The following is a 25,417-nucleotide window of genomic DNA, read 5'->3' as shown; positions in this document are numbered from 1 at the left end:
AAAATTTAGTCAATTCCTCTGAATATTTCTGGTCAAGAAATATAAACATTAAATATTTCTACATTTATGTTTGCAATCTTATATAACTGTTAAACAATAAACAATCTTTGTAATTATCATTCCACAAGCTTTTTGTTAAACATTCTTTGTTTGTATCCCCCTACAGTTCTTTTAAGTTAAGATATTTTTAAGTTAAGATATAACTGGGCCAAGAAGATTGTTTATCATACTCCAAAATGATCCTGACTAGTTTTTGATTACATGTTTATGTAACACAACATGTAACTTGTAATACCTTTAAGGGTCAATGCTATAAAAAGAACATGAAAGGCAAAAAAAAGGGACACAATATTGCTAGAATTTCACCACTGATTAAAACTTGCTATTTCATAAACAACTTACTTGTTGCTTTAGCAGTTAAAATGCAGAGAAAAATCATCTGAAATCTCTGTACTGATAACATTATTGAAGCTGAAAGACTGCACCATTTCATTTGCAACCTTTAACCCAAATTGAAGTGAAACCTTTTGGAACCAATTCAGAAAATCAAATTGAGGATATAAGTGTTTTGGGGCATTCTCCAAATAATATTCCTGGGACACATCATAGCCCCAAATAAAAAAAAAATCTTTTAAGAACCCATTGAAAAAACTGAGAAAAATAGACATACTGGTTGGTTCCCTTATCTAGTCTAACCTGTAACTCAAGGTTCATATCAGGCCTTATATAGGTAACAAAAACCTACTTACATTGTATCACACTTAAGTATTTACACTGTATCAACTTTATACCTGAAATATCCCATGGTTGACTGAAAACTTGAGCAGAAAACTGTCTTTTATATAAAATTTGCCTAGTTCTTAGTCATATATATACCTGTTCAGTTTCCATTGTGGTTTTAGAGGAGAAGGATAATGAAAAAAATAACATATGGACAGCTTCAATTTGGATAAATGATGGACATCAAATAAAAGCAGTAGCTCAAACCAACCCTTAGGATGTAAAATATGAAAAAAAAAACCAGAAAAGCATATACATGTATATATCACTTGCAAATTGCAAACTTCTAGCAAATAAAGCTCAAAATTATAGCTGATGTATAACACATAAAATAATATCAACATTGCCAGTCCTTACATACAAAGCTGATCACATGTTTAACCACAACATAACAGATCACCCAAAAACCAGTCTTCATACTTAATAATCAACAGGAAACCAGTATTTGACTGACCTGTTTCTCTGCTGCAACACAACTTAAAGCATCTAAGGCACGTAAATTCTGTTGAGTTGTAGCTACAGAAAGACCATCACCACTAGGCTTTCCCTGAGAAACCTGTTGGCTGAAAAAATAAAGAAGATAGTTTTTTTTTAAATATTGCATTTAGGTTTTCTGGAGAATATATAGGCATTATACATGAATCAGGAGTTGGCGATTCATCTTATATAAATATAGATTTTTTAAGTACTGTTAGCTTTAGCATAATATACTTTAAACAAACTTATATCTGTGAGCAATATATTTTCTTGAGTAGAAAAACAATGTGAATATAAAGTGTTGTGAATTTGTCAAACACAGATCTTCTCTAATAGGAATGCAAAACAAACAAAAATAACTGAAAATGGCATAACGTGAAAAGGCATCTGTAAAAATAACCTGGTTTAAAGTAACAGCATATGCCTTAATCTTTTGGCATTAAGTCATTGTTTCAAATGTCACCATGCCATCATTCCAGGAAATAAATTCATAGAAAATAGGACATTTTGTAAAGCTAACTACTTTTTCCTGCAAGAAAACTACTTTGTTAAATTGTAATAGAAAGGGATGCTATTCTTGAATAGCTTGGTGAGAAGTTATTTTCATATAACATTTTGTATAATGAGTAAGAAGCAAGTTCGTCAAGTTTTTAAAACATTTTTAGCTTTCATATATATTTGAAAATATGTTTTCAAAAATCACCTGAAATTGCTAAAATTATCACTTTTTGTCATAAAACTTCAAATGTGAAGTTACAACGAGATTCCTATCAGATTGGTCCAAAAAATATTTCAAACATGGTATCAAAAAGAAAAGTATGGTTACAAAAATTATCTTTTCATCTTTTTGTCAGTTTCTTTCAGTTCTTGAAACTTCCATAAATAGGAAAATTCTATAGATTTGTTTGTGCAATTTATATAGCCTACAATCCATGGCTATTAATCCTGAATAATTGAATCAACTATGAATGACGTCAAACTTTTGATATAAGGATAATATTTCTTTCATAACTTTTATTATTTACAATTAAAATAAAAATTTCTTTATTTTGAAGGACAGTAACTGCATCACTGAAATTGATTTTAAATCATCACCAACCTCACCGAGATTTTTATCTACGAAACAAAAAAAAAGCAAGGGTCAAGAAATACTTTACACAAAATCGGAAGATATTTTTTTATCGCTATTTAGAATCAATGTAATTGGTGATTTTATCAGTGAGAAATATTTTATTCATGAACATTTACGTAAATAATTGATTCTGGAAGGTCGTGAATAGAGATCTTGTGAAAATCTATGTTTAATTAAATATGGAGAAAATTGTTTTAAGATTGCATTCTTGTTTTACAAAGGAAGTAACCCATGTTTAATTGCAAACATTATTGTACTTTCAAGCCTGAAAATAATCAGTTATATTGTAATGTAGTGACATTATCATTTATGGAAATATATTTTCTTAAAAAAGATATATAATGTTTCATACTAAACATTAACAAAATTGATTCAAGTCCCACCTTAATGTAGAAAATGAGGAAATTTTTATTTGCAGCGTTTACCGATAAAATAATATTGATTTGGTCTCTATAAGTGCATATAGTTCAAATTTAATATCATCTTAAAAGTGCAGTACCTGGGTATTTGAAATTTGTTCTTAAAATCAATCAACTTTGGTGCAAAAAATAAAGAGGACCAAATAATTAAACTTGCATGAACTTTATCATTTAGATGTACATAGCTTCTTAGAAGATATGCTGATTCTACATTTAAATTTATTATGTCGACACGAAAGACAACAACACTCAAATTTTACCGCATAAGTCGTTTTATTGGTCGACATGTTTCGCCAGCAAGCGTGGCGTCTTAAGGACCATTTTAAATTTATTGTATGTCTCCAGATTATAGTTACATTCTCTACAGCCACTTGAATTTCTATCCATTAATAATTAAAAAATGGAAAGCAATTTTAGGACATACGGACGTACAGACAGACAAGGGTAAACTTTAATACAAGCACCACTTGGCGAGGCATAAAAAAAAAACATTGTACAGACATTTTTGTACTTGTGTAGTATAGGGGCCCTCATAATACTAAACAATATAAGATAAGATGTTTTTTTTAATCATTTATGGATAGAAATTCGAATGACTGTGCATTCTCTGATAAAATGTTATATTAACCTTAACAAGCATTGGATATTACTGTACAATGCATAGCAACCAGTCATATCAAAGGAAACATCATGAAGGTAAATTTTAAGCATGGAAAAAAATCTTTTGATCAAATAATTTATGACCTTTAATTAAGAGCAAATGAGGTTTATTTATCCAAGAAAAAATGATATTCATCAAATGAAATCAGGAAATATATTATTACTGAATTAATTAACTCTTGTTGTTACTTATAAAAATTATTGATTGCATAATATTTTGTATTCCATAGATGAACTTATATGCACTTAAACCAGTGAGCAATCAAAATGGTATCAAAATCACCTACTTTTGTCTGGTTAACATTAATTTCTGATATTAAAGCAAATCTAGGTTATTAGCAAAGATAACAACTTTGATGGAATTATGTCAAACTAAGTAACCAAATTCAAAAATGAAATTCAGCATGTAATTACAAAACAGCATGTGTGCATTGATTTTGTTTGTGGTGCTTGAAATCTTTAATATATTTAAACTCTTTTAAGTATTTGTAAGCAATACGATAGGTGCCACATGTGGCACAAGAACAGTTGCTATCCTTTCTGGGGCACCTGAGTGTTGGAGAAACATTTTATGAGTTACTCCATGAAACATTTAATGAGTAACACCATGAAAAATTTAATGAGTTACTCAATGAAACATTTTATGAGATACACCATGGAACAGTTAATGAGTTACACCATGAAACATTTAATGAGTTACATCATGAAACAGTTAATGAGTCACACCATTAAACGTTTAATGAGTTACACCATGGAACTTTTAATGAGTTACACCATGAAATATTTTATGAGTTACACCATGAAACTATGTGAGTTACACCATGAAACATTTTTATAAATTACACCATGAAACAGTTATGAGTTACACCATAAAACATTTAATGAGTTACACCATGAAATGTTTAATGAGTTACACCATGAAACTATGTGAGTTATACCATGAAACATTTAATGACTTACACCATGAAACAGTTATGAGTTACACCATTAAACATTTAATGAGTTACAACATGAAACAGTTAATGATTTACACCATGAAACAATTAATGAGTTACACCATCAAATGTTTAATGAGTTACACCATGAACCTATGTGAGTTATACCATGAAACTTTTAATGAGTTACACCATGAAACATTTTATGAGTTACACAATGAAACATTTTATGAGTTACACCATGAAACTATGTGAGTTACACAATGAAACATTTAATGAGTTACACAATGAAACATTTAATGAGTTACACAATGAAACAGTTATGAGTTACACCATGAAACATTTAATGAGTTACACCATGAAATGTTTAATGAGTTACATCATGAAACATTTTATGAGTTACACCATGAAACTATGTGAGTTACACTATGAAACATTTAATGAGTTACACCATGAAACAGTTATGAGTTACACCATTAAACATTTAATGAGTTACACGATGAAACAGTTAATGAGTTACACCATGAAGCAGTTAATGAGTTACACCATGAAACGTTTAATGAGTTACATCATGAAACAGTTAATGAGTTACACCATGAAATGTTTAATGAGTTTCACCATGAAACATTTTACAAGTTTCACCATGAAACATTTAATGAGTTACACCATGAAACGTTTAATGAGACTGAGTTACACCATGAAACATTCAATGAGTTACACCATGAAACATTTAATGAGATACACCATGAAACTATGTGAGTTACACCATGAAACATTTTATGAGTTACGCCATGAAACAGTTAATGAGTTTAACCATGAAATATTTAATGAGTTACACTATGAAACGTTTTATCAGTAACGCCATGAAACATTCAATGAGATATGCCTTAAACTATCTGAGTTACACCATGAAACATTTTATGAATTTCACCATGAAACATTTTTTTAATTACACCATGAAAGATTTTGTTAGTTTCACCATGAAACATTTTGTGAGCTACACTATGAAACTGATTGAAAGTTAAACCATGGAAGATTTTATGAACTACACTATGAAAGAATCTGTGAACTACACCATGAAAGATTTGGTGAGGTACATTATGAACAATTTTTTGAATTTTATGGAACATTTTAATAGTTTAAATGCTATAAAATATTGTGAAAGTATTTGAGCTAGACTAAGAAACATTTAAAAGACCTATAGACAATGAAACTAAATTGTATTGCAAATAATTATATTCAATTCTATTGGTTATTAGTCTGATCTGATTGAGTTATTATTGTCAATAGTATTAACTTTGTGTTAGCCCTGCTGACAAACAATGTTCACTACAAAACAGTCACAAACTACTGAACATACATCTAAACAAACTATACCTCTTTTGTAGATTCATTCTAAACATAAATCAGACATTAAAAATTCAAACACTAAAAATAACCAAATATAAAATTTCCAAAAATATTAAAAGAAAGCTATTTTTCTTTCATTGCTGTATGACTTGCCTGACAAACAGTACAACTCTGTCAAACATGAGCCTTTCAAAAGGTTTCATTACATGAAATTTATCTGCTCCTAATAGAGGAGAAATATTCTATCTCATGACATATAATATGCTGACATTACCTTGGAAGTCTTTTCATTTAAATGATAGCAGGCATCTTACATGCACTGTGCAGCACATGCATGCCTATCTTTATGCCATCACAACAACAAAACTGGAGAAAGGTGAGAAAATTTGAAGTCATAATTAAAGAACAAAAAAGGTGGAAAAAAATAACAATCCAACAGGAAGAGATTACATCACAAGACCTACAGGTAACAGCTTGCATAATTTTAGGCTCACTATTCAATTCATTATGGCCCAGATTTAAAATAAGATATATATATATATGCCAACTTAAATGATTATAATTCATTATAACATATGAACCTTGACCTCTACAAATAAAACTGTATGAATTAAATACCCATTACTCAATGTACTGCTCAATACACAAAAACTCAACAATCATGGGACACTACCACCATCTATACAATGCTATATAAATCCCATGAATCTTGTATACACATTTGTGAGAGAAAAAGCTGAGAAACATGCTGTGGTTTATATACTACAAGCTATATAGTAGAACATTAGATGTAAGAATAAGTTAAGAGTTTCTTCCTTCGCCAATTATATCTTACCGTGGAAGTCGCCAAGAGCTGCAGGAAAAAATGACCATCAGATTAAACATGGTCGGTACATAGTCATAATTTTGATTTAGCAGCATACATGCACTAAGCATGCTCAATGTGAGCCATCCTTAATTTAATCTCAATCTATGGCATTAATAATAGGGAAAATGTCATTTGAAGCTACAGTTTAAGGATACTTATATATATAATGCCCAGAAATAGACATGTTTGTTGTTCTCATTTTTGTGTTCTGACTGCCACTACAATAATATAAAAGATCTTACAATACAAAATGTATTTTTACTGGATATATCTGTCATGTCTGTATTAATTTTTCCATTTAGTGCTATTCTAAAAATCATAAACTTTAATTATTCAATAAATAATTTCAGTTCCATTTGCCAAATAAACAGGACACCAGGATCTAAATAAAAAAATAAAGTAATATTCAGAGAAAAGAAGCTTAACCTATTCAAAGGGAATGTTACCAAATCTATATAAAAATAATATTTTATTTACATATCATTTTTAATTCATCAAATTTCAATAAACCTATTGATTTACCATTTAATATAAAAATTGTAATTTTCATGTAAATACACATGCTTGAAGAGGATTAAAGGTAATTTTTAAATAATGTTTACACTAAATTTCTTATCAATTTCATATACATTTATATAATGAACTGAATACAGTCTTAATAATTCAATTTCACAAGTAAATAGAAATGTTGACAAAGTATCCAAACTATCGAAATCGAACACCTTGTCACGTCAGACTGGTACTGAAATGATCGATCATGGACTTGTATCAATTATCCAGAAAAACAACTTTTTTACACAACAGATTTAATGTAAAGTGCTTGACATGTATGACCTTTTGAGAACGTTTGAAATCAGGTTATCTCTGTGACAATTCAAATAAACTGAAATCTCTTTGGTAAATTAAATACCGATTTGATCTGAGATAGCATACATGAATCAACACCATTGGTAGAGTTTCAGGAGGCTTTAAATATTGTACATTTATACACGTCGCTGGTATCTTTTTAAGATCAAAGTATAATGTTTGCGCTCAAACAATATTAAACAGAAGCATTTAAATGGTATTTTAGTCTGCCATTAAATTGATTTAGATTATTTCACAAAAATTCAATTGCTGGTATTTGTGATGCAATCCAGGACAGTGCATGACTTTGAGAAGAAATAGGACATGTAGATTTGTAAATACAACATGTACATGTAGTTTTGAGGCACAGATTTGAGGCTACATATACATGTAGATTTGACCCTAACAAATATAATAGAACATTTAAAAGAACAGAGTTTCAATGTCCCCCGTGTTGCACATATTTTATCAGTCCAAGGGCAAAACGAAAAAACCTTTTTTTTATTGTTCTTTAAAATTTTTATATCTTAGAGAAATGATGGCTTAATTGAGAGCAAATGCAATGCAGTTTCCGTTATAATTAATATTTCCAAGGGGCATAACTCTTTTAAAAATATTTGATTGCCACTGACTTCCAAATTGTCCAAGACATTGCTGATATAAACCTTTGATATACATGTAAATTAGTTTGAAAATCTCGCAAAAATTGTACACATGAGAGCACTTAAATGTACAATGCAATTTTTCATACCATTAATATTTCCAAGGGTCATAACACTTTTAAAAATAATTGATCGGCACTGATTTTTGAACTTGTCCAAAACATTGCTGATATTAATAACCTATGATATATTTAGTTTCATAAACATCTGGCAAGAATTGAACACATGAAAGTGATAACAATGCAATTTTCCATTAAATTAATATTTTCAAAGGGCATAACTCTTTTAAATTTGCTCATTAACACTGATTTTCGAATTTGTCCGAGACAATGCTGATATACACCTATGATATAAATTTTTAAAAAATCTAGTAAGAATTGTACACGTGAGAGCGCTAACAAGATCGGAGAGACAGATGAACGGATGCCAGTATTTCTATGTCCCCCTGCAACACGTTAAACGGATTGAAATTCTAAATGATTATTAATATCTAACAACCTGAAGGTTTCCTTCAAAATTGTTATTAACTTTAACAATTTTAACATGTAAATGTTGTAAGACTCTCTTTAACAAAAAGAAGAAAAATGGGTCAAAGAATCAAATGGTCAAGTTAAATATTTACTGGTTTGTACTACTATACAAATGCATATATATTGAATGCTTATGAGTTGGTATTTACATTGTACCAATGTAACCATGTTTACTGATTTATAAAATTTAGCAAAACTAAGGAAAAAGTCCAAATGTATGGTCTTTGGGCAGGAGATATTATAATTAGCCAACACAGAAATAATGGTCAAGAAAATGGTTCCTGTCCATCATACATGTAGTTGCTCTTAAAATTGAAACTGTCTAGGTTTTAAATTTACCCTTTGGAAAATCTGCAAAAATGATTATCTTGTGTGTTCAAAAATATTCTAGAGAGCTAAAAGCCTCTAGGATGAAAATTGTAGGAAGAGTTATTGAAATTCAAAATATATCATGTATGTGTACTCTCCATAAAAAATGCTGCTAAAAATTGCTTACATTTCATCATCTGGAAATTTTTGAAAAATTCACTTAACCTGCACATAAAACATTTGTAAAGTGTAGGTGTGTATTGCCACAAATATGATAAAAAAGTTTGAAGGTTCCAGATTGAAAATTGTATGAAGAGTACTAGTTGATAAAACTGGTATCTGCTTTTCCTCTACCACCCACCTTACAATTTCAACGAAGGAAGAGCTAATTTGCATTTGGTGCAGCCCAGTTTTCCCCTCAGGTTCTTATTGCTCAATGGTACATGATGCTTTCTGAATATATTTTGTGAAAGAATATATTGGAAATGTGGTGCTATGATTTTAGGAAAACCATCCTTTTTTAAGTCCCATGGTGCTATTTGAAAAATTTGAAAAAGAACATAGCGTGCACTCTGACTCTGCCAAAATATGAAGTTAATTCCTTGATAATTCCATGACTCCCTACTTTTGAAACTGCATGTATTACACCAGGACTAAAAACTTCCTACAGAGATTGTCATTTTGAAAAAAAGGTGTCAGTTTACATAAGTATAAAATTCATTTTATAATATAAGTAGATCGACCCAGAGTGCTTTCTTTTCAATTTAATTCACCTGCAAAGTAACAAGTCCATCAGTAGAGTCTAGACCCTTGATCATGTTGATAATTACAAATTTACAATCGTTAACAATATAAATGATTGTATGCCTACAATAGAAGAAACATAAAATTTAATGGCTATAATCTTGTATTGATAATTGATTTTAATTCAAAGTAATTGTTGGTAAAAATTATATTGAATTTAGCATCAATGAATATTTCTGTCATGTCTGTTTGAGATTATTTCAAGAATTTTTTAAATATCCCTGCTTAACCATGTTAACGTGAGGAAATAAAGAGTTACATGTATGTAATCAGATGTTTGAAATGGGAGCAGGAAAGACTACTACACATTTACCTCTGACTATGACTACTTGAGGTTTCTCAAAAAGGTATTCAGACTATATAGCTAGTATACATAATTCATAGTTATAATTCCACTTCACGAAATTTATCATGTTCTATGTGTTCTTGATGAAAGTGATGATCCAAATTAAACTCTCCAAAATAACCCATTTCTGATGATGCTTTACTGTGATATATATTATATACTTTTGTTAATAATATAAATTAAACCTCAAATTGAACACAGAAAAAAATCTTTGTTGCACAGAATAGAACCTGACTTTTAAACATGTTAAAAGTTCTGTTAACTGATTGATACAATGTAGTGAGCTGTAAAACACAATATAATTTGTATGATCAATGATAATTCAAATATTACCCAGTCACCTGAAGGGATTCACTTTACTTTAACATGCTGAAGAAAAACTACCCAAGATATTTTAGATAATGGTTTCTGAAGACAACTATCCTTACAATTATTATAAAGGAAAAAATTGTCTGATGCATTTTTACAACAATCTCCAAGGCATTAAATTTACAAATCCCATATCTGCAACAAACATTATACATGAAGGAAAAGAGCATGTTCTAACTATACATGTATATACATGTCTTGATTGATAGATGTTCAATTTCTGCTTTCAGCACTATTGTGCTATTTCGTGGTGGAAATTTTTTATTCATTCTTATTCGTGGAGGAAGCCAGAGTGCTCGGAGAGAACCTCTGAATATACATGTACTTGTACTTTAAATTTACTAGTAGTTATATATTCTGTATGAACAAATACATGCATGGCACACTAGCTATATATACATATATAGTCAACGCTAGTGATTTTAATACAAGCTGTCATGACTTACAAATGTTCATTTATGTGTTAATGTTGATAAGTATATATATATAAAGAGTTAAGACTTTTGATTTTGTTTGCTCTATTTGAGTTCTAGATACACCAATGTATGTAATTATATATATGTGATTTATAAATTTTATCATGTTTATATCACTAGTTTTTTAAATATAATATATTTATCAAAATATTATTTGCACCTGAAGAGTCTCTTTGAATAAATATATATATTTATCAATTCAAAGGTTTCTCCCTGGTGTTACCTGTAAATGTAAAGGGTTTTTCTAAGTGCACTTTGAATGTCACATAAAGTTTTCAACTACTCTTATTTTCACACAACTGTAAGCATTCTGAAGTAAGCTTTTAATCTTCTTATTTGCTTAAAGATTCTTTTGTGTGGGAATTTGATTAAATAGATGAGAAATGGACTCTTACTGTCAAATCAAAAATAGATCAAGGTGAAAATTATTTAAAGGCTTGTCATTACTGAACATAATGCTTTATTACAATGTATGATTAAGAACGTATATATGTACATTGTATGTATGGAAAAAAAATTGGATTAAATACAACTCATGCTTTATTCAATGATCTTTTTCATTTATTTTCCTGAATATTCAATTTGTATGAAGTGGGCACATTTTCATTTCATTATTCATTAAACAATTATGCAATGTAAAATGACTACATCTTTGCAAAGAAAAAAACAACAAATGTTCCATTCTTTTAAGGAAGTTTGAAATAAAATACATTGAGCAAGATATTTAAAAAATATTAATCAAGTTAATTGTTAATAAATCACCTGTATCTATATTTTGGTAAAAATAGAATAGTCACTGCCAAGTTTTTTTTCTCTCAGAAAACTCTTATACACAGGGGTTTCATTATCTTTCATGTTGACTGGTACTTTCCCCATTTGTAGGTGGTACTTTTCATTTTATTCCATGAATACTTTATATAAAAATTCCTACATTTAGGAGGTACTTGTCAATAGCTTAGGAGGGTAAAAGTACCGGGTACCGCCTCCTAATGAATGGCCTGTATACATGACATATTTATACATTTTGTAATTGCTCTGATTTATTCATTTATCTTGGTATTCCCTTTGACATTACATGGAGTAAAATCATGCTAGGAACTTTGATAATAGGCAAATTAAGTGTCTGAAACTTATGCATATGTTTATGTTTTAAATATAAAGATATAAATGTACAAGAATTTTTTAGATAAAGAACTTTTAATCTATGTAAATGTCTAGTAAGATTTTTCAGGGGCATGAAATTAACCAATTTGAAAAAGAAAGAAAAGTTATTCTGTAATTGGTAACAATGACATCTGACAGAGGGTGTTCTTGCTTTTTATCAGATATCCACATCAAATTTTACTTTTTAAATGGATAAACTTGTCAATTTTCTTTACCATGTTTACCTTTCTTTTATTATACATGCTATTTAAGAAATTTGAGAATCTTTAAAGGTGAAAACAAAAATTGTATAGGCTTTCAAAATTCAAATTATAGATTTTCAGTGTGCAGTGTCAATCTAAAGTTTTTCCAATAAATTTCTTTTACCAATTGTTAAATAGTTCTGATCGAAATCTATATGAACAGTTTTTATCTGAATACTTCCAGAAGAATAAATGTTAAACTGCTCAATGATATAATGAAAACATTGAAGGCAATAACCAAATGATCAGTTTTTAAATCAATACTTGTTCAAAAACTCATTCATATTTTCTCATAGTCATATACAATATTACAATGTACATTTTTACCTTGGCTGGCTTTTGAGACAGTTACAAATACATGCATATATGTATGTAAAAAATGTATAACATGTATGGAAAATTCAAATATTAAGTGAAAGTGGCAAATATGTCATTTTTAATATGTAATATGTACATGTATTATACATCATTTTTGTACATGTGTACATGTACAATGTATATATGCCTTATGCATGATACAATTTGTATCTATAAACTCAATGTAATATGAAGCCCGTCTCATTTATCACAAAGATTATATGTATCTGTAACTTTAAGGTAAATCAATTGTGTACAAGTTTTGCTACATGTATTTATATTACACAATGATTGTAACTTTGCGAAACAAATTTTACTGAAAAAGAACATGTGTGGTGTAACATGTGCATATACATGTACATATAACTATAGCTAAAGTCAGCTTTCACAATCAATATCAAGCCTGTTTGCACTTGACAGGCCAGTAAAAATGTACTAGGGCCAGGAACATGTTTCTTCATACATGTTATTTAGAGGAAACAACCCTTATAAATATATAGAAATTTTGTGAAAAAAACCCTTATTTTTGAGCCTGTAGCTATATATAATAATAATAATAATAAATTCTTTATTTAAAGAGGGTAAACACAGTTAGTTACAATAACAAATCTTCCCTGAGGCCCTCATATACACTACAAGTAAAAAAATAACAATAAGAGAAAAAAAGCAAACATACATGTACATGTACAACATATTAACACAATCATTGACAATTGTATAGTCATGATAGCTAGCTCAATGTACATGTACCATTAGAACATGTAAAACAGTTACAGACTGCATGTAGTAAATAGATACATGTATTATATACAAATCAAAATCATACATTCTAAAAAAGTAATAGTTGCAATCATTTCAAGACTGAATATTGGGACTGCCTCAAGTATCGTTTTATAATTTGTTTAAAAGAAAAAGTGTTTTGCACTTTACGCATTTCATATGGTAGTCTGTTCCATAAAACTGATCCAGAATAAGCAAAAGATTTTTTAAACAGTTCAGTTTATAAGCATGATGAAGTTCAAGAGTTTTTGTAAAGGCTTGGTAAAACATGTTTTTCTAAATATTTCAGTCCTACCAAAGATGAAACAGTTTTTTGACTAGCAAGATTCAATGTATTTATACTTACACAGTAACTGTTTGAATATTTTTATTGTGACCATTTGGTAAAGAGGGCACAGTAACTTTAGTAGGTGCTTTTCCAGCTGATCTTTTTCCAGATGCTACTCTAGGTGTTTTAAATGAGTCTTTTTCATGCTCACTTGAATTTTCAGATTCTGATCTCCATGCAATATTGTGCATCAATGCTTCCTTGGAAAGTTTATACTTATAGGCTAAACTAGCAACATCTTTGTGTTGGTGATGATTGTGTTTAGTGCAGGTATGAGAACCTGATGAATGAGGGATGGGGTTTGAAGTAGATTGAGTACATTTACAAGCACCATTTGAGAGGGAGGTAGTTTCTCTACGTGTGTAACTAAAGGCTGCAGTAATAAGAGGCTGTGATGTTGACACAGTATATGGTTGATTGCAATGACTGCATATATTCTGACCAGAATTCTGAGAATATATATTTCCTGATGCAGTCGTATTGTTTTGTGCACTTGTTGTTATTGTAGTATTTTGAACTGCTATTTTCCTGGGTTCATTGGATTCTTTTTGGGCTACTGTTTTAATTCCACTCAACTGAGAATTTTCTTCTCTATATTGTTCAATATATGATTGGTGGTAAGGATAATGTTTGAACACAAAACTGTTTTGAATCAAGTTTTTTAATCGTGTTTGTTCTCTCCATGAGTAAGTTATTGGTTGTTGAGTTGGCTTTTCTTTTTCCAGCTTGCGTAGAACACACTTTGAACTGCTAAACCATCCAGTAACATCATCATTCCTTGTCACTTTTATAGTTTTTGGCACCTTTAACTCAGTGTTTCCTTTTGATTCAACCATATAATCAGTCAACCACAACTGATCATCAATTTCCAGTAATTTATTTTGTATCTGTCGATCCAAAAATATATTGAGATCATGATTGGAAGGGGATTTTGCTCTTGTTGCTGAGTTCATGGTTACTCAACTCACAGTTTAGTTTAATTAAAAAATATGTTTTCTATTTTGTCATGACATTTCCTTTCATTAACTACCAGTGTAAAACCAAAATGTTTGTAAAATCACAAGCAGTTTATCAATAACATCCGTTTTTCCATATATTCAATTAACAAAGCTGCTGCAGTCTCCCGACACATGTGCCCGTTCCTCCATTTTCAAACAATGATTGTTGGCATGACCATCCCTCTTGGCTGTTACTTTTTGTTTATCTTCCTAATTTAAAAAAATATTCGTCAAGTCCAGAATTCAAACACAAAGTTTGTTATGGAATAATTTTTTCGTTTCCTGTTTACAAAATTGCTTTTTATGAGAAGTGCAAAAGATTACTTAAAATGCAATTATCTTAACACAATAATAAGAGGGAGTGAATAGAACAGCATCGTAAATGTTTTGTTATGATTTACGACATTAAAAATCAACATGGTAAATCATATAAACGTAAAATTAATACAGTATTTTCACTTTTTGCTTAATATTTTTTCTTAAAATGCAAATGTAAATTCATTTGTTTGAAAACTTATTTAAGTACGACACTAATCTAACAAACGCTTGACAGAATGAACATTTGCCTTACCAGCAAACGCAACAGAGATTCCAAGTACCTTACATTTATTACGGAGGCTGCGCACTGGGAATTGCATTCCAAGATGGTGGCTGCTGATATAAACAAATACACACGCCGGTAAATAAGCGTGTTTTGTAAGATAAATGCAACCTTCCTATGTCATCATCAGTTCTATTTAACTCTCTGTCAATGATTGTTTTCTCTTTCAAATTACTCAGAATTAATAAAGGCAAATAGATATCTCAGATGCTGATTCTGAATTTATACAGTTGCTATGGTTTATTCAGGGTAAATAATAATCAAGAAGTAATGATTAACCGTGTTTTCTTCATTAATCATACATGCGCATAACAACTTAAGTTGTTATGAAAACACACCATCTATGTTATATTAAAATTATGCATGAATTTGATATACAGTAAGTCAAGAAAGTAGAAATGTAAACATGGATGTGTTAAACAAATTCCACACTCCACTTTATGCACATACTGATAATTACTGCTGTAACAATTGTCCTGTCAATACAAGTAAGTCAATAAGAGACGTATCTTCTGAAATATTTAAAAATGGTTAATTACAATAGCGCTTAAATTTGCATCAGTATAATCATGAAAATGGCTTGGAACTTGTATAATTTTGAACATCTGGATGGTTTATGAGTACCCATGCTACATCAATCTTTAAAGACCCAAATGTTGCAAAACACCTGTCCTACCTCCATGACAAATATGTTGTCTCCACAGATATAGCCCCAAACAGCATCCATTTTGTGTGTAAATCTTGTTACAAATGAATATGGTATTGACAATTCATATACTTCCACAATGCTTACCAAGGAGGAAATCCTGGATCATCATACATGTAGGTCTGTTCTATGTTCCTTTGGAATTTCAACCACTTGATCTTCCTTCGCTGTATTGGATATATCTTAACTACACAAGTGTCCTTTCAAACAACGTTATATTGCTTGGTCTTCTTTTATTTTAAATGGACTCACTTTTTTTTAAGTCAACATTACACTTTTACACTGGCAGCAGCAAATGGAGGTGAGACACAGGGTTCCACGGAACCCCTTATAAATTTTTTGTTTTAAATTATGTATTTTGATGATAAATGAACTCACTTTTTAAGTCAACATTACATGTACACTATTACATAGCAGAAATCGCAGGCGAGACACAGGGTTCCATGGAACCCTTACAAATTTTTATTAGTGTAACGGCACAGGGACTGTAAATTAAGGTCTATAAATCAGTTTATTGTGACTAAATCATCAGTATATAAATATCCACAGTGATAATTCTTTGTCACATAAATTTTCATCTATATCAATGTATATTCTAGATCTGTTATAAAAAATCGCATGAAAAATTTATATATATTTTCTTCCTCTTTCAGAACTTCATTATCATATAAATTTAAGGCAATTTAATGTTTCAATCCTCACAATTCTGTTTCCAAAATTACATTTCACATGTTACAAAAATGAAAGCAAACTTTCTCAAACTACCCATGCTTCTATCATTTGCAATCACCATAATCTATAACCCATGACAGCTTCAAATATTACTTTTTAGTATAAAATCAAAATCTATTTATTTTTGCCTTTATTTTCTTTTTTACATTTTTTTTGAATATCAGAAATCACTAAATAATAAATTTTAAGGGTAAAAATTATTTCCAAACTTAATTTCAATAACTGTTCAAGGGGAAACAATTCAAACGTAAAAAATATCAAAATCTACATTAATGGTATAAATGTACTATAAGTATAAATATAACAATAAAGATTAAAGAATGTACATATATCATTTTTAAAATAGTTATTAATTATTGAAATCTTTAAACCGTTTTAAAAATGTTACCATGAAAAAAGTGTTTGACAACTCGGTATACAATACACCTTCTAGATCACAATAGAAGGAGTATTGTGCTAAGCTGAAGGTTTGGATGTGGTTTACAGGATCTAGAAAAAAAGGGTGAAAAAAATAAAGAATAATGGGGTGCTAAAATTTAAGATTAGAGAAGGATTTGCAAAGGAAATTAAAAAAAAGAAAGGAAGAGACCCCTTTAGCTTTGGACCATAACTGAAAAGTCCTCCTAAACCTACATTTGTAAATGTCCAAAAATTAGAAGGATGGAGACAGATATTGAGTACAAATGTATGTCTTCAGTATTGGGAGAAAAAAAAAATGATGATTGAGTTATCTTTCTTGGAACAAAATTCTTGTATTTGCAGGTGCTCATACATTTACTTGCAGAGGTTTCTTCACACTGTAGATGTTTCTTCACACTGTAGAGGTTTCTTCACACTGTAGCGGTTTCTTCACACTGCATAGGTTTCTTCACACTGTAGAGGTTTCTTCACACTGCATAGGTTTCTTTACACTGTAGAGGTTTCTTCACACTGTAGAGGTTTCTTCACACTGTAGCGGTTTCTTCACACTGCATAGGTTTCTTCACACTGTAGAAGTTTCTTCACACTGCATAGGTTTCTTCACACTGTAGAGGTTTCTTCACACTGCAGAGGTTTCTTCACACTGTAGAAGTGGTAAATTTTAATGGCGTCCATTCACTTTATAATCAGAAAATCAGTAACTAAGTTACTTTAGACAAAACACAACTGATATTAAATTTTAAACAGGTTTTTACTAATGATTTCATCTATCTGCATAAATTACATTTTAATCATGCAACTACGGTAAAGGAATTGCAACTTGTGGTTGTTTGAGAAAGACATTTAAATAGAAATGCTGACTGACTGATTCTTTTAGAAAAAAATAATTTTGAGGATCATTAATGACCCTGTAACAACAATTATGACACCTCATCCTGTTGTTGAACATTAATTGGAATTGGAAACTTGTCATATATACATGTTGCCAGTGAAATTGAGATTTTCAGGTAATTTTTTTTATCTCACTTTTACACAAATTGAAGGATGTACTTAGGCGAGGTTTATGAAATTTTTGTTACAAATATCGAATCTTCGACCTTTGAGCAGAAGTCATTTAAATTTGATAGATAGATAAATTGATGTTTGCTTGATGTCCAGTGGCAAATATTTCATGCATGTTCAAGTCGATTAAAATTTGAACATACTATTATGAATACACAGACATTTTAATTCAAAATTATTTGTATTTCAGATGATGTTTGTTACAAATGTTGCCAGAAGTTGATATGGCAAAAAGAATGTACCATGGAAAGCCATGATGTCATAGAAAAGGACAAAATAGAAACAAAACCTCCAGCCACAAAATCAAAGAAAATAAAAAAGAAAAGTGCTATCGCAAAACTTACAGAAAAGAGAAGAATATCAGAATCTGGAAGTGAATTTGGATCAGCAGCATCATTACAATCAAACACTAGTAAAATATTGCCTGATAAAAATGTACAAGCAGAAAATATCAATCTTGATAAAAAGGGAGATAAATTAAAATTAGAGGCAAATAAGAAAGATATTGAAATTTCTAATTTGAAAAAGGGAGATAAACCTTCAAATTTAAATGATGAAACAAAAGACAATTTGTCACAAAATTTAAATACTGATACTACAAAGAAAACTGTTAAAGATAAACTAGATAGCTCAACATTACTTATTACACCAAAGGGAGATAATCAGACTAATTTGAATACTAGTGCTTCTTCAGTAAAACGTGATTTGTTAGATGACACACCTATACCTAAATCAAGAAATTATAAGGTCTTAAGTGATGCATCAGATATCTCTCCCCCTAATTATATGGACATAGACTCAGATAGTGATGAAAAAGATAAAAAAGTAGGAGATGAAGATTTTATAAGTAATAAAGCTCCATCTGATGCAACTGTGAGACGATTTAGAGCTTTAAAAGTTGCTAATCAACGTTCAGGATCTCTTGAATCTTTGAAAAATAGTCCATTTGTGCCAAAACCTCCAGAGACACCTAAATCTGGGAGGAGCCATTCTAAATTTTTATCAAAAGGTGAAAAGCGTAACAGAGAGACACATTCATCTGGGGAAGAAGCTAATAGTTCTAAGTCTAAAAAACAGGAAAATATGGCTGAAACAATGTCTACTGATGATGTCTTTGTAGAAGACACAAAAAAGGGTTCTAAATCTGACTTAAAATATTCAGATCAAAACGATGTTCAAATGAGTCCAGGCAGAGATAGTAAGATGGGATCAGAAGTTGACATTGCTCAAATCACTGAAAACTACAAACACGTGTTACAGAATGATGCAGATTCAATGACATTTGGAAAACTGCCTCCCGTCTCACCGAAGACTCATCCACCTCCGCTTCCTGGTGATATATCATCTAGATCATTACGGACAGCGTATAGAGCTGATACTACCTTTAAAAGAATAGACAAGACAAGCTTTGACACTATATCAAATCGTTCATCTACATCATCGGCTATCATTGCACCTATTTCTATAAAAGAAGCAAGAGCAAGGTAGGTTTTTTTGAAGTACAAATGTAAAATAAAGGCAACACATATGCAGTGTTCTTCCCACAAATTCCATATACATGTACATGTGGTATACTGGTAAACATCAAATTTTTAAATAAAATCTTGTTTCTAAAAATTAACATCACATCATCATAACACAATCTATAAGAAAGTCATTTTCGATGTTTTGCATAATCATGAATTCTAAAAGGCCTGAGGGAAGAGTGCTGAATTATGTTATGAAGTGGTTTGTTGGTCATGGGTCTTTATGAACTTTAGCCATAAACTGTGATTCATAACAGTAATGGAATATAACTTCAATAACAGACGTCTGACTGTAGATTGAATAGAGGTATTTTTAACTAAAAGCTGCTTTAAGCAAATGTTTTAGGACATTGCACAGATATATTTTAGGATATCCACATACATTTTTGTCCAAAATATAACTGCAATGGCATTTATACTTCTAATTCATCTACTCAGTGTATCAGTCTCAATGTGGAAATCATTAATGATGTTAACGTTTTATTCACAAAATTTTAGAACACTTGATGTTTAGTGGACGTAGAGTAAATCCCATTTTACTTCCTTCATTCCTTCCTCAAATTTGAATAGACTTCAGCTTAGCTGTCAGATGGTAGTGATGATTCAAGTACAGATGTATATATTTTATTTGAAAATCTGTTTTTTTAAATATCTATGATGAGTTGTTATGTACATATTGTACATGTATGGAAGTGATATTCCTCAAGTACATTGTATTTATTTTATGGGGAAATTTAGTCTTTTGTTGGAAAAAATGCCTATGTTGAGTTTAAGTTTTTTTTGTATGAAAGATACAAACTTGAATATCTTGAATGCTTTTTAGATTAAATAAAATTGAGAATGGAAATGGGGAATGTGTCAAAGAGACAACAACCCGACCATAGAAAAGACAACAGCAGAAGGTCACCAACAGGTCTTCAATGCAGCGAGAAATTCCCCCACCCGGAGGCGTCCTTCAGCTGGCCCCTAAACAAATATATATACTAGTTCAGTGATAATGAACGCCATACTAAACTCCAAATTGTACACAAGAAACTCAAATTAAAAATAATACAAGACTGACAAAGGCTAGAGGCTCCTGACTTGGGACAGGCGCAAAAATTAAAGTTTATTTAGATAATTTTGGGGATGATATTATTATTTTGTAATGAAAATAATTTTTTTTTGTGACGATGGTGAGAGTTCAATAAAAATGAACTGATCTGAAATATTTTAAAGATACATGTATGAGTATTTTGGATGAATCTTCAGATGGGAGCAATTTAATTAGTTTACGGGACGTATTATGGTATACAGTTGACGTCCGTCTGTCAGTCCGTCGTCAACATGTCGGACATTAACTCAAAAACGCTTTTACCAATATGCATGAAACTTTGGTGAATTGTTTATAGCTATTGATGTGAGCTCCCTTTCGTTTTTTTATAAATTTCGGATTTACCGTTTCCGAATTTTAGAGTTTTATTCATTAAAAAAGGGGGGATTTTCCAGTTTTCGGACAATAACTCAAAAACAATTTCACCAATTTGCAAGAAACTTTGGTGAATTGTTTAATGCTATCGACATGAGCTCCCTTTTGATTTTTATAAATTTTAGACTCTACGTTTCTGATTTATTGGGTTTTATTCGTTACAAAAAGGGGGATTTTCCAGTTTTCGGACAATAACTCAAAAATGCTTTCAGCATTTTTTATGAAACTTTGGTAAATTGTTTATATCTATTGTTGTAAGCTCCCTTTTGATTTTTATAAATATTAGATTTTATTTTTCTGAGTTACAAGATTTCATTCATAAAAAAGGGCTGATTTTCAGGTTTTTGGACAATATCCTTAAAGTGCTTAGAGCAGTTTTCATTAAACTTTGATGACTGATTTATATCTATTAAGATAACTTCCCTTTAGTTTTTGTCGAGCCTGCGACTTTTGTCGCAGAAAGCTCGACATAGGGATAGTGATGCGGCGGCGGCGGCGTTAGCTAACTTCTTAAAAGCTTTATATTTTAGAAGGTGGAAGGTCTGGATGCTTCATACTTTGTATATGGATGCCTCATGTTACGAAGTTTCCGTCAGTCACATGTCCAATGGCCTTGACCTCATTTTCATGGTTCAGTGACTACTTGAAAAAAAAGTTAAGATTTTTTGTAATGTTAGATTCTCTCTTATTATAAGTAATAGGATAACTATATTTGGTATGTGCGTACTTTGCAAGGTCCTCATGCCCGTCAGACAGTTTTCACTTGACCTCGACCTCATTTCATGGATCAGTGAACAAGGTTAACAGGTTAAGTTTTGGTGGTCAAGTCCATATCTCAGATACTATAAGCAATAGGTCTAGTATATTCGGTGTATGGAAGGACTGTAAGGTGTACATGTCCAACTGGCAGGTGTCATCTGACCTTGACCTCATTTTCATGGTTCAGTGGTTATAGTTAAGTTTTTGTGTTTTGGTCTGTTTTTCTTATACTGTATGCCATAGGTCTACTATATTTGGTGTATGGAATGATTGTAAGGTGTACATGTCTAGCGGGCAGGTGTCATCTGACCTTGACCTCATTTTCATGGTTCAGTGGTCAAAGTTAAGTTTTTGAGTTTTGGTCTTTTTTTCTAATACTATGTGCAATAGTTCAACTATATTTGGTATGTGCGTACCTTGCAAGGTCCTCATGCCCGTCAGACAGTTTTCACTTGACCTCGACCTCATTTCATGGATCAGTGAACAAGGTTAAGTTTTGGTGGTCAAGTCCATATCTCAGATACTATAAGCAATAGGTCTAGTATATTCGGTGTATGGAAGGACTGTAAGGTGTACATGTCCAACTGGCAGGTGTCATCTGACCTTGACCTCATTTTCATGGTTCAGTGGTTATAGTTAAGTTTTTGTGTTTTGGTCTGTTTTTCTTATACTGTATGCCATAGGTCTACTATATTTGGTGTATGGAATGATTGTAAGGTGTACATGTCTAGCGGGCAGGTGTCATCTGACCTTGACCTCATTTTCATGGTTCAGTGGTCAAAGTTAAGTTTTTGAGTTTTGGTCTTTTTTTCTAATACTTTGTGCAATAGTTCAACTATATTTGGTATGTGCGTACCTTGCAAGGTCCTCATGCCCGTCAGACAGTTTTCACTTGACCTCGACCTCATTTCATGGATCAGTGAACAAGGTTTAGTTTTGGTGGTCAAGTCCATATCTCAGATACTATAAGCAATAGGTCTAGTATATTCGGTGTATGGAAGGACTGTAAGGTGTACATGTCCAACTGGCAGGTGTCATCTGACCTTGACCTCATTTTCATGGTTCAGTGGTTATAGTTAAGTTTTTGTGTTTTGGTCTGTTTTTCTTATACTGTATGCCATAGGTCTACTATATTTGGTGTATGGAATGATTGTAAGGTGTACATGTCTAGCGGGCAGGTGTCATTTGACCTTGACCTCATTTTCATGGTTCAGTGGTCAAAGTTAAGTTTTTGAGTTTTGGTCTTTTTTTCTAATACTATGTGCAATAGTTCAACTATATTTGGTATGTGCGTACCTTGCAAGGTCCTCATGCCCATCAGACAGTTTACACTTGACCTTGACCTCATTTCATGGATCAGTGAACAAGGTTAAGTTTTGGTGGTCAAGTCCATATCTCAGGTACTATAAGCAATAGGTCTAGTATATTCGGTGTATGGAAGGACTGTAAGGTGTACATGTCCAACTGGCAGGTGTCATCTGACCTTGACCTCATTTTCATGGTTCAGTGGTTATAGTTAAGTTTTTGTGTTTTGGTCTGTTTTTCTTAAACTATAAGCAATAGGTCAACTATATTTGTTGTATGGAAGAATTGTTAGCTGTACATGCCTGCCTAGCATGGTTCATCTGACCTTGACCTCATTTTCATGGTTCATTGGTCAATGTTTAGTTTACTTGGTTAATGTTAAGTTTATGTGACAGTTGTAATAAAGCTTTATATTTAGGACTATCAACATAATATCAATGATTAGTAAAGAAGGCGAGACATTTCAGCGTGTGCACTCTTGTTTTTATAAATTTCTAATATAACATTGAGAAGTTATTGAACTTTATTTGTTTATTATAGTCTGACAACAGATTTACTAGTATTGTGCAACAGCACAGAGTATTGCACAACAGAAAGAAATCTTTAATTGAATATAAATTCAATTCATATAACCAATTTCAAGTTCTTTGACTACATTTATCAGAAACCTATAATATGTCAAATATTTAATTACAATCCAAATTAAGACCTGTATCAAGCTTGAATATTGTGTCCATTTTTGCCCCAACTGTTCAGGGTTGGACCTCTGCGGGCGTATCCAGCTGCGCTCAGCGAAGCAGTTTATTGTACATGATATTTAAAAAAAAAATGGCTGGCTACTATAAATGCAGAAATTTGCGAGGTTTGTGGAAAGATTGGAACTATTGTTCCAAGTCTTTCCTAAGGCAATGGCCTCTCTTACAAGAAGTAGCACAGGTAAGCTACTAAAATCTACAAAATGTATACACACTGAAATATAGTTCCTTATGATTCTCATGTATGTGTAGTTTTTTTGTCGAGCCTGCGACTTTTGTCGCAGAAAGCTCGACATAGGGATAGTGATCCGGCGGCGGCGTTAGCTTACTTCTTAAAAGCTTTATATTTTAGAAGGTGGGAGGTCTGGATACTTCATACTTTGTATATGGATGCCTCATGTTACGAAGTTTCCGTCAGTCACATGTCCAATGTCCTTGACCTCATTTTCATGGTTCAGTGACTACTTGAAAAAAAAGTTAACATTTTTTGTAATGTTAAATTCTCTCTTATTATAAGTAATAGGATAACTATATTTGGTATGTGCGTACCTTGCAAGGTCCTCATGCCCGTCAGACAGTTTTCACTTGACCTCGACCTCATTTCATGGATCAGTGAACAAGGTTAAGTTTTGGTGGTCAAGTCCATATCTCGGATACTATAAGCAATAGGTCTAGTATATTCGGTGTATGGAAGGACTGTAAGGTGTACATGTCCAACTGGCAGGTGTCATCTGACCTTGACCTCATTTTCATGGTTCAGTGGTTATAGTTAAGTTTTTGTGTTTTGGTCTGTTTTTCTTATACTGTATGCAATAATAATAATAATATAATAATAATAATAAATTCTTTATTTAAAGAGGGTAAACTCAGTTAGTTACAATAAACTAATCTTCCCTGAGGCCCTCAATAGGTCTACTATATTTGGTGTATGGAATGATTGTAAGGTGTACATGTCTAGCTGGCAGGTGTCATCTGACCTTGACCTCATTTTCATGGTTCAGTGGTCAAAGTTAAGTTTTTGAGTTTTGGTCTTTTTTTCTAATACTATATGCAATAGTTCAACTATATTTGGTGTATGGAAATATTTTATGATATATTTGTCAGTCACGCAGGTTTTTTTTTACCTTGACCTCATTTTCAAGGTCCATTGCTCAGTGTTAAGTCTTTGTGTTTTGGTCTGTTTTTCTTAAACTATAAGCAATAGGTCAACTATATTTGTTGTATGGAAGAATTGTTAGCTGTACTTGCTTG

General features: G+C 31.3%; 2 protein-coding genes across 11 annotated transcripts in view; one reads left to right on the top strand and one right to left on the bottom strand.

Moving 5' to 3' along the window:
- The window catches only part of LOC127727867 (uncharacterized), a 38,007-nt gene extending 22,958 nt beyond the window's left edge, over positions 1-15,049 (bottom strand). For 2 of the 7 annotated variants that reach the window (XR_007993873.1, XM_052235005.1), the window contains exons 1-3: positions 13,853-15,048; positions 6,589-6,606; positions 1,235-1,343 (exon numbers count right to left, since the gene is read on the bottom strand). Coding sequence is in view for 6 of the 7 variants with exons in the window: in XM_052235005.1 (XP_052090965.1) it covers positions 1,235-1,343; positions 6,589-6,606; positions 13,853-14,787 (1,062 nt within the window). In the remaining variant the exon portion in view is untranslated. Of the gene's footprint in view, positions 1-1,234; positions 1,344-5,780; positions 5,799-6,588; positions 6,607-13,852 lie in introns of all 7 variants that reach the window. The other 5 variants (XM_052235006.1, XM_052235008.1, XM_052235009.1 and 2 more) reach the window with 5 other exon arrangements.
- The window catches only part of LOC127727850 (phosphatidylinositol polyphosphate 5-phosphatase type IV-like), a 33,977-nt gene continuing 14,649 nt past the window's right edge, over positions 6,090-25,417 (top strand). The window contains exons 1-2 of one of the 4 annotated variants that reach the window (XM_052234969.1): positions 6,090-6,219; positions 18,544-19,837. In XM_052234969.1, coding sequence (XP_052090929.1) covers positions 18,597-19,837 — 1,241 coding nt within the window. In that variant the 5' untranslated portion in view covers positions 6,090-6,219; positions 18,544-18,596. The other 3 variants (XM_052234967.1, XM_052234968.1, XM_052234965.1) reach the window with 3 other exon arrangements.

The sequence above is a fragment of the Mytilus californianus genome, unplaced genomic scaffold (assembly GCF_021869535.1).
Source record: "Mytilus californianus isolate M0D057914Y unplaced genomic scaffold, xbMytCali1.0.p SCAF_2, whole genome shotgun sequence".
In the NCBI taxonomy this organism is placed as follows: Eukaryota; Metazoa; Mollusca; class Bivalvia; order Mytilida; family Mytilidae; genus Mytilus; species Mytilus californianus.
This window is presented reverse-complemented; position numbering and strand designations above follow the sequence as displayed.